This window comes from Myotis davidii, unplaced genomic scaffold, assembly GCF_000327345.1.
Source record: "Myotis davidii unplaced genomic scaffold, ASM32734v1 scaffold855, whole genome shotgun sequence".
NCBI classification, from domain to species: Eukaryota; Metazoa; Chordata; class Mammalia; order Chiroptera; family Vespertilionidae; genus Myotis; species Myotis davidii.
The window spans coordinates 523,569-533,685 of record NW_006286978.1 but is presented as its reverse complement, the minus strand read 5'-3'; the positions used below and the strand labels follow the sequence as shown (position 1 = coordinate 533,685).

Here is a 10,117-nt window from a genome sequence, read left to right as displayed (position 1 = left end):
GCCTCTCCGTTTTTTCTTTTTTCTTTTTATTCTGGGATTTCTTTTTACCTTCTATAATTAAAACTTTGTTGCCGTCCCTGGAGCTGAGAGCCGGGCTCCTGCTCGCTCCACCTCTGAGGCCACGACCTGCTAAAAGCAGGTATCTGGGGTTTGTTTAGCTTCTATAATTGAAACTTTGTTGCTATTGGAGCCCAGAGTCAGGCCGCGGCACGCGGGGAACCTTGGCTTCCTCCATCACTGGAGCAAGCAAGCCTCCTGCTCGCTTCAGCTGCGTGGCTGCCAGCCGCCATCTTGGTTGGGTTAATTTGCATATCGCACTGATTAGCCCATGGGAGGCATAGCGAAGGTACGGTCAATTACCATGTTTGTCTATTATTAGATAGGATTGCATGTATATGACTGAGAGGATGGCAGTGTTCATTCCAACACACATTTACTCAGCTCTTACTGTGTCCCAGACACTGTTCTAAGTGCTTTACATACATTTTCTTAATTAATTCCCTCTCTTCTGATCTTGTGGTGCCAGGCATGGAGGAAGAGGAAGAGGAGGAAGAAGAAGAGGAGGAAGAAGAGGGTGCAGGACGTGTGGAACTCCTACAGGAAGTTGTTCCCAAGGAGAAAGTGGTGCCCATCCCTGAGGGCAGCGCCTTCTTCTGCCTCAGCCAAACCAACCCGTGAGTGCTGGGGCAGGAGGGGCTTGAGCAGGTGGAGGGCCAAGGGGCAGCCAAGGCTCAGTAGGGTAGGGTACACATCCTGATACAACAGGCTTGAGCTGCAACCCTTGGGCTCTCCCAATCAACTCTGGGTTCTGACCATGGTCCATTCCCCATTCACCAGAATGAGGAAGGCTTGCCACACCCTCATCCACCATCATGTCTTCACCAATCTTATCCTGGTATTCATCATCCTCAGTAGTGTGTCCTTGGCCGCTGAGGACCCCATCCGAGTTCACTCCTTCCGCAACCACGTGAGCCTTTGGGGGGCACTCCCGGGAATGTCCTATTGGGCACTATCCAGCCAGTGTGCAAACAGGGAGAAGACTCCTATCTGGGCAGAAAGAGAAGGGCAAGAATGGCAGCCTTACTGTGTGTGTAGCAAACTTGTGGAAGCTCCAGGGAGGAGATCAGTATACAGCTAAAGAAGAATCTGTGCTCAAAGAGGTTGAACAGGCCAAGGGCACCCTAGTAGCTGGGTAGAGGCAGAGAAGCCCAAATTTGAACCCTAGTCTTTCTGATGGCCAAGACTTTTGCCTTGTAGAGCAGTTCTTAATGATCATAAGAAACAGAGGGAAGGGAGGAGGAGGGGGACAGCAATGATTACATACAGAGGTACAAGTATGCGTGCGCGCGCACACACACACACACACACACACACACACACACACACACACACACACACACACACACACACACACACACACACATACCTAGGATACCCCACAGCCATGACTCAGTGACTTTCCCTCTTTTTCATCCCCCAGATTCTGGGGTACTTTGATTATGCCTTCACCTCCATTTTCACTGTGGAGATTCTACTAAAGGTAACTAATGGGTCCCCAATCATACCTCCAGTTGCCCCAACCACCACCACAACCCACCTCTCCTGTTTCCATCCCTGTCTACTCCTTCTATTCCCAAATCTGGGGTCTAGCCTGATGACCTCTACCATCCTCCCCAGATGACGGTGTTCGGGGCCTTCCTGCACCAAGGCTCCTTCTGCCGTAGTTGGTTCAATCTGTTGGATCTGCTGGTGGTCAGTGTGTCCCTCATCTCTTTTGGCATCCAGTAAGTGACCCTTCACCCAGCCCATTCCTCCAGAGCTGAGGCAAGGCCTGAGCCAGGGCCTGAGGACTGCCCCCTCCCCAGCTCCAGTGCAATCTCGGTAGTAAAGATTCTGCGAGTACTCCGAGTACTTCGGCCCCTTAGAGCCATCAACCGAGCCAAGGGACTCAAGGTAACCCCACCCCACCCAAGTCCACAGGATCCAGGCCTTGCCACTGGGGCCAAAATCACTTATCAGATTGACCATTTGCATGATGCATGACCACATGTAACCACTCATGCCTGACCATTGGCCATGTGGCCAGACCCATATTCCTTAACCAATGACCACATTTTTCTGATCTGAGCCCCTGGCATGTGGCTACATATCCTGTCTGGTAAACACTTATTCCTGGTTGGTGCCCACACATCCCTGGCCCACATCACTGTCTCTTAACCACGTGTTCCTGACCACATATCCTTGACCCACAATAACATGTCCCTGACCCAAGTCCCTGAGCTCCATCATGCCCATATTCCCTGCCCCATGGCTGCTGTGGCCTGCACTGTCCATTAGTCATATTTGTGGGTACCTGCAGCACGTGGTGCAGTGCGTGTTCGTGGCCATCCGGACCATCGGGAATATCATGATTGTAACCACACTTCTGCAATTCATGTTTGCCTGCATTGGTGTGCAGCTCTTCAAGGTGGGAAGAAACACTAGAGGGAGGCCCAGGCAGGAGTCAAGGTGGGGTTGAAGGGTGCACCTGCTTGACAAATATCCTCCCTACAGGGGAAATTCTACAGTTGCACTGACGAGGCCAAACACACCCCCAAAGAATGCAAGTAAGTAGCCAAGACCTTGCCCTCACTGGGCCCAGAACCCTTCCCAAAGGCCACAGAGGCCCCTAGAGCTCACCAAGGCCCCTGAAACCCTTAGAGTTTCCTCCCAAGAACTTCAGAGAGCCCCCCATATTTTATCAAGACCCCCAGAACTCCCCAAGCCTCCAAGATACACCATCAGAACTCTCCCAAGAGCTGCAAACACCCTCAGATCTCACCAAACTCTAAGAGGCTCTTCCGTACCTCCCCCAAACCCTCTCCACCTCTCCAGAATTACCTATATTTTATTCTGGACCTCCCAGCCATCCCCAAACACAATGACACCCATGCACCACTTAATCCCCAACTTCCATCCTATAAAGGGTAGAGGTCAGAAGCATGGACTTTGAAATCAAACATTCCTGGTTCAAATCATCCCATGAGACTTTTCTTAACCTTGTAATTTTTTACATTTCTTAACCTTGATGAATCCCATTTTCCTTAACTGAAGAATGGCGATTTTAAAAATGTGACTCTCACTGATTTTTTGTGAGGAGTAAATGACTTACCACATAGAGGGTGTACTACAATGCAAAGTTACTAGGTATAAAGCCTAGCACCATGCCTGGCATAAACTTAGTGATGAACAGGTTGGCTATTATATGTATTACTTTTTTCTGGGTGGCAATGATAATGATGATAATGGTGATGAGGGCTAACATATAGGGATTGGCAAAGGTAGGTTTACAGTTGTAATAAATAACACTACAAGAATAAACTCTGTATCTCATGTACTCACAACTCTAAATCTACTTTTGCCCCGCCCTGTATGTGGTGCCAACTATGTGCCACACACTATTCTCACTATTGACTTAATTATACATGTAACAAGACAGTAAATATGTTGTTCTTATTTTTATTTCATGGATGGGGAAAACTGAAGCACAGAGAGGTTAAATGCCCAAGGTTACCCAGCCAGTAAATGGAGGGGCAGGATTTGAACCCAGGCTATCCAGCTCCACCATGATGCCCTGATGCCTCCATGCTGGAAACCTCAGTCCCCTTTCCACAGCTCTCTACCCTTCCTCACCCACTCAGACTGTCTACAACATCTACAGGGGCTCCTTCCTGGTCTATCCTGATGGAGATGTGTCACGGCCCCTGGTCCGGGAGCGGCTCTGGGTCAACAGTGATTTCAACTTTGACAATGTCCTTTCAGCCATGATGGCTCTGTTCACTGTCTCCACCTTCGAAGGCTGGCCTGCGTGAGGAGAAGGGCCCCAGGGATGAGCAAGGGACAAGGAAGGAGTATCTAGGGGATTGGTTTGGAATCTGCTGAAGGATGGGTGGGAGGGTATCTAGAAATGTGATCAAGGCCTTTTGAGACTGGATAGAGTTTTCTGGGGACTGGTGGGCATATCAGAAGACTGGGTGGGGGTCTCCCAGTAGCTGGCTGGGTGCTTTGGGGACCCGGATGGGTGGGGTCTCCAGGAATTGGGTATAGATCTCTGAGGGATTACGTAGAAGTCTAGAGAGGACTGGATAGGACTTAGGGGGGACCAGATAGATGCCTGGAGAGACTGGTTGGGGGTCTCAGAGGAGATGGAATGGGGAATTCAAGGGTTTCCAGAGAGTTGTGCAAGTCTTCAGGGTAGTAGTTGGAGATCGCTAGGGAGGTGGAGCAGGGAATTCAAGTTGATGGGACAGGGGATTTAGCAATCTTTGGGGGTTGGTGGGGGAGTTATGGGTAACTGAATGGGGACTACAGGTGGATGTAGAAGGGGATTTGGGAGGTCTGTGGGAGCTTAAGGGATTTGGGAGTCTTTGAGGGCCTAGTGGAAGTCTCTTGGAGTATGTATGGAGGTTCCAGGTGATTAGGTCAAAGGATCTAGGGGTCTTTGGGGTACCAAGCAAGAGATTCTGAGGTGTCTATGATAAGTGGTCTGGGGGAAGGTCTGAGGGGCCTGGTATATCCCCTCACCTGCCTCCACCGGCTCCATAGGCTGCTATACAAGGCCATTGATGCACATGCAGAGGACCAGGGGCCCATCTATAATTACCATGTGGAGATTTCAGTGTTCTTTATTGTCTATATCATCATCATCGCATTCTTCATGATGAACATCTTTGTGGGCTTCGTCATCATCACCTTCCGTGCCCAAGGGGAGCAGGAATACCAAAACTGTGAGCTAGACAAGAACCAGGTGACCTCTGACCCCTGATCCATGACCATCAACCCCCTATATACGCCTTTTTGTCTTGGGACCTCACTGCTCACTCATGCCCTGCACCCATATGCAGCGCCAGTGCGTGGAGTACGCCCTCAAGGCCCAGCCACTCCGCCGCTACATTCCCAAGAACCCGCATCAGTATCGTGTGTGGGCCACTGTGAACTCTGCTGCCTTTGAGTACCTCATGTTTCTGCTCATCCTGCTCAACACGGTTGCTCTAGCCATGCAGGTCTGAGCTCCCCACCCTGACCCCTGCCAAATACCCTATTCTGTCTACACAATCCCTTGGGAACCATTAGGCATGGTTTAGGCTGCAAGTAATAAAACCCCCAACTGACAGAGACTTAAGCTATAAAAATATTTGCCACATCTCTTCACATCTAAAGCCAATAATTGTAAGTTATATCCTGATTTCAGAAATCAAAGAATATGAAAAAGAAATGGCAGGTAGCAATTGTAAGTTGCTATTGATTATAAAACACACCCCAATTTCAGAGATTCTAAAATGTGAAAGGATGTACATAACAAGAACTGTAGAGGTAGGCTGTTTGTTCATTGCTCATAAAAGACCCAGTCTCTGTCTTCCTGCTCCACTCTTTTTTTAAAATATATTTTTATTGATTTCAGAGAGGAAGGGAGAGGGAGAGAGAGATAGAAACATCAATCATGAAAGAGAATAATTGATCAGCTGCCTCCCACACTCCCCACACTGGGGATCCAGCCTGCAACCCAGGCATGTGCCCTGACTGGGAATTGAACCATGACCTCCTGGTTCATAGGTCAGTGCTCAACCACTGAGCCAGGCTTCTCTGCTCTTTTTAGTGAGTTAGTTTTCATTCTCATGATTGTTGCTTCATAGTCACAAAATGGCTACCACAGCTCTGGGCATCAACACTACATTCAGGGCAGAAAAAGGAAGAGAAGGTTGCACCAGGGCACTCTCCTAATTTGAGCCTTTTATTAGAAAGCGAAAATAGCCCTAGCTGGTTTTGCTCAGTAGATAGAGCATCAGCCTGCGGACAGAAGGGGTCCGGGTGTGATTCCAGTCAAGGGCATGTACCTCAGTTGCAGGCTCCTCCCTGGCCTGGACCCTGACCAGGTTCCATGCAGGAGGCAAACAATCAATGTGTTTCTCTCATATCAATATTTTTCTCTGTCTTTCCCTCTCTTTTCTACTCTCTCTCTATAAAAAAGCGGGGGGGAGCAAAAATATTTTTCACAGAAGCTACCAACAGCAGACTTATGTTTCTATGTCAGTCAGAACTAGCTGCAAGGAAATGAAATTTTACCATTTGCTACAACACAGATGAACCTAGAAGGTATTATGCTAAGTGAAATAAGTCAGACAAAGAAATAAAAATACCATGTGATCTCACTTATATGTAGAATCTAAAGAACAAAATAAACGAAAAAACAAAACAGAAACAGACTCATAAATACTGAAAACAAACTGACAGTTGCCAGATGGGAGGGGAATCCAGGGGCTAGGTGAAAGGATTAAGAAGTACAAACTGATAGCTATAAAATAGTCACAGGGATATAAAGTACACCATAGAGAATACAGTCAATAATATTGTAATAACTATGCATGGCTCCAGGTGGGTACTAGACTTATTGAGGTGATCACTTTGTAAATTATATAAATGTCTAACCACTATATTATACACCTGAAACTAATATAAAATAATATTGAAAATCAGCTGTAGTTGACAAGTAAAAAAGAATTGGTCTCCCTCAATATCCATCATGGAGGTAGATAATGTGAGGGGTTAGGCCAACCCATTGTGCTATACCACCTCCTCAGACTCCCCTCACTCCTAGCCAGAGAACATTTGACTAGGGGTGTGGGGTTCTCTGCTTCAGGTGCTGTCCTCACACCTGATTTTCTCCTCCAGCACTATGAGCAGACTGCTCCCTTCAACTATGCCATGGACATCCTCAACATGGTCTTCACTGGCCTCTTTACTGTTGAGATGGTGCTTAAAATCATCGCCTTCAAACCTAAGGTGTGTCCCACCTGCAGTGGGTGAATTCCTTGGGGTGGAACTCACTGCAATGCTCTCAGGAGGGCAGCAACCAGGGAGTCATGAGACTAGGGAATGAGAGGGATCCAGATGCAGGCCCATCATGTGCTCTAAGCTGGGCTCTGTCTCCCCAATTTCCCCACCATACTGGCCCCTTACCCTAGCTTCCTAGATATGAAAAGACAGATTTCTGCTTTCCTCCTGCCTCCAGCATTACTTTGCCGATGCCTGGAACACATTTGATGCTCTTATTGTGGTGGGCAGCGTAGTGGACATTGCTGTCACTGAAGTCAGTGTGAGTACTGGCCTCTCTACTAACCCACTCTCCCCCTGCTAATCTTTCCTCACCTCAACCCCAGGGCCTTCTTTCAAATGGGTAGAGGAGAAGACACAATCCCATCCACCCCACTCATGGAGACTCAGTGCTCCTCATTCTAGCTCTATCCTCTCTGAGTCCCTGTTGGATTCAGCCAAAATCCCCCTCCACCACCTCCCTCATTTTATTTGCAGCCCACCCTTTGGATCCACCATCACCTAACATGACTTTGTTATTTCTATTATTTCCTTCATTGTTTCTACATCCATCTCCACTGGTTCCATCATCTCTTCTGATTCCTTCATTGACTCCATTCCCTCCACTGACTCCATCATCTCCAACGCTGGGTCTTTCACGTCTCTGTCATTACCTGCATGGTTGGCTCCATAATCTCCTCCATTGGGTATTATATGGTACTGTTACATCTATTGACAATGCTGCTGCTTCCATACCTCCATCACTGGCTTCTCCAATGGGTCCCCCCATGGGTTCTCTCATATCCATCATCTCCATAAAACAACTGGCTCCATCATTTCCTCCATTGGCTCCAATATCTCTCCTCCATAATCTCCTGTACCCTCTCCTCTCCTTCACCCTCATTACCAACTTTTCCCACAACCATCTTAATCTACTACCATATAACCTTCCCCATTGGACCTTGCATAATGATCGTACCATCCATTATCCCCTAAAACTGTTCAATAATTTCTCCCCTTGTTCACTTGGGCATGTGATCACATCATCTCCTCTATCTCCCCTGTCTTGACCATATCTCCCTCCAGAATGGTGGCCATCTTGGCGAGGTAGCTCCCCATCATCAACAGGGACTCTTTGCTTTTTCCCCACCCACCCTTTCTTCCTTTTTACCTTAAGAGACCTTATAAATGCTCCCTGACCACCCTGGGACCTGACTTCTGACAGATTTAGGGGCTGGTAGGGCCAAAGCTTGAAGCAGGGAGGTGGCTGGGGAAAATGTGGGCTGAGCATACCACCATACCCCCAACCCCAGAGCTCTGAGGACAGTTCCCGCATTTCCATCACTTTCTTTCGCCTCTTCCGAGTCATGCGACTGGTCAAGCTTCTCAGTAAGGGTGAAGGGATCCGCACATTGCTCTGGACATTCATCAAGTCCTTCCAGGTAACTCCCCATCCCTTTGACCACCCTTTACCCCCTCCTTACCTCTCAGCCTGCTGTTTTACCACCCTCAGAACTGTATCTTCTAGTGTGCCACACCCACCTGCAACTTACCATTTTCAGTTTTCTCTCTTTTCTAGGCTCTCAATTCCTAACATGCCTTGGCTTCACTGACTTTAGTCTATTGTATTTAATGCTGTGTCCACATTTGGGATATACTGGTAGTCATTACATGGGCACTTGGGGGATGGACCACATCTCTCATCAGGTCCAGGCTTGAGGGAGCAGTGCATTCTGGGGATTATAGTTCTCTGCCTGGACCTGAGTATATATCTTCCTCTCCACCCCATAGGCCTTGCCCTATGTTGCTCTTCTCATCGCAATGATATTCTTCATATATGCAGTCATTGGGATGCAGGTGAGTGGGGACCCTAGGGAGCATCCCTCAGGCACTTCTCTGATGAAGGAGGTTGATTAGGAAGAGCCCGAAATTGGGATTGGTGAGTGGAAAGACAGACAGACATGCTGGATGACCCTGAGACAGTCCACATGTCTGTGAAATGGGATCATCAGTGCCTGTTTGTCAGGGTTGTAAGGACCCTTTGGGTATTAATAGTTGTAAAATGGGTGGCAGCCTCTTCACCCCTCCGACACAGCCCGTGTGCCCACAGATGTTCGGCAAGGTGGCCCTTCAGGATGGCACACAGATCAACCGAAACAACAACTTTCAGACTTTTCCACAGGCTGTACTGCTTCTGTTCAGGTGACATCTACCCCTCTCTCTGCCAGCTCAGTCCCTAGCATGCCCTTGTGAGTCCCAGACTGCCTGAGCTGTGTAAATAACAGGGCAGCATGGGGTTCCATGTTGCCTGGGACCTTTTCTGGCTGTGACCTGAGCATTTGATAATATTCTAGCCTCAGCCATCCTTTTTCTGGCTGTAAGATGTATCCCCTTCTTTGGTCTCAGTGTCCCATTTGTAAAATGTGAATACGACCATCATAAACATTGAATGCCAGCTTTTTAAATGTAGAAATGCTATTTGTGCCAGATGTAGCCCCTGGCAGGAGGTGGTTCATCCCATAACCTTTCCAGTCCCCATAATACCATTTGCCATGACTTCAGAGCCTTCCCTCTAGGATGACACCCTCATGTGATCCCCAGGTGTGCCACTGGTGAGGCATGGCAGGAGATAATGCTTGCCACCCTTCCTGGGAATCGATGTGACCCTGAGTCTGACTTTGGCCCTGGCGAGGAGTTTACCTGTGGTAGCAATTTTGCCATCGCCTATTTTATTAGCTTCTTCATGCTCTGTGCCTTCCTGGTAAGGACCTTTCCCCCCATAACCACCACCACTACCATAGGGGCTGGCCCTGAAGGGTCTGGGGATGTCAAATGAGGTGGGGAGCCCAGATCTTCAGAGTAGGTGGAAGGGCTGGCCTGGTTCAGGGATGTGTAACCTAGTGACCATATCATCTTACCTCAGCCTCCCACCAACCCCCTACTTTCTACTCTGCACTTCACCTAACCCCCCGCTCACTGGCCCACAGATTATAAATCTCTTTGTGGCTGTGATCATGGACAACTTTGATTACTTAACCAGAGATTGGTCCATCCTGGGGCCCCATCACCTCGATGAATTCAAGAGGATCTGGTCTGAATATGACCCTGGGGCCAAGTATGTCCTCTAACCTCTAACCCCATACTTGGTATCCCAGGGGACAGTGCACTGCCCCACAGTCTCCCAGCCCCAACCTACTCCTCCCATTACCCAGTCAGTAGATGCCCCAGGGTCCCCTGACCCTGTCTTCCACCCCCCCCCCCCCCCCAC

The 10,117-nt window shown here is 48.6% G+C and overlaps 1 protein-coding gene across 1 annotated transcript in view; it reads left to right on the top strand.

Moving 5' to 3' along the window:
• Positions 1–10,117, top strand: part of CACNA1F (calcium voltage-gated channel subunit alpha1 F) — a 26,404-nt gene that overhangs the window by 11,185 nt on the left and 5,102 nt on the right. The window contains exons 20-37 of the mRNA XM_015560762.1: positions 519–674; positions 838–967; positions 1,481–1,540; positions 1,678–1,784; positions 1,866–1,953; positions 2,360–2,467; positions 2,554–2,606; positions 3,701–3,847; positions 4,585–4,786; positions 4,884–5,042; positions 6,709–6,819; positions 7,049–7,132; positions 7,936–7,956; positions 8,163–8,291; positions 8,641–8,706; positions 8,960–9,051; positions 9,451–9,610; positions 9,837–9,964. Coding sequence (XP_015416248.1) covers positions 519–674; positions 838–967; positions 1,481–1,540; positions 1,678–1,784; positions 1,866–1,953; positions 2,360–2,467; positions 2,554–2,606; positions 3,701–3,847; positions 4,585–4,786; positions 4,884–5,042; positions 6,709–6,819; positions 7,049–7,132; positions 7,936–7,956; positions 8,163–8,291; positions 8,641–8,706; positions 8,960–9,051; positions 9,451–9,610; positions 9,837–9,964 — 2,001 coding nt within the window. The remainder of the gene's footprint in view (positions 1–518; positions 675–837; positions 968–1,480; positions 1,541–1,677; positions 1,785–1,865; positions 1,954–2,359; positions 2,468–2,553; positions 2,607–3,700; positions 3,848–4,584; positions 4,787–4,883; positions 5,043–6,708; positions 6,820–7,048; positions 7,133–7,935; positions 7,957–8,162; positions 8,292–8,640; positions 8,707–8,959; positions 9,052–9,450; positions 9,611–9,836; positions 9,965–10,117) is intronic.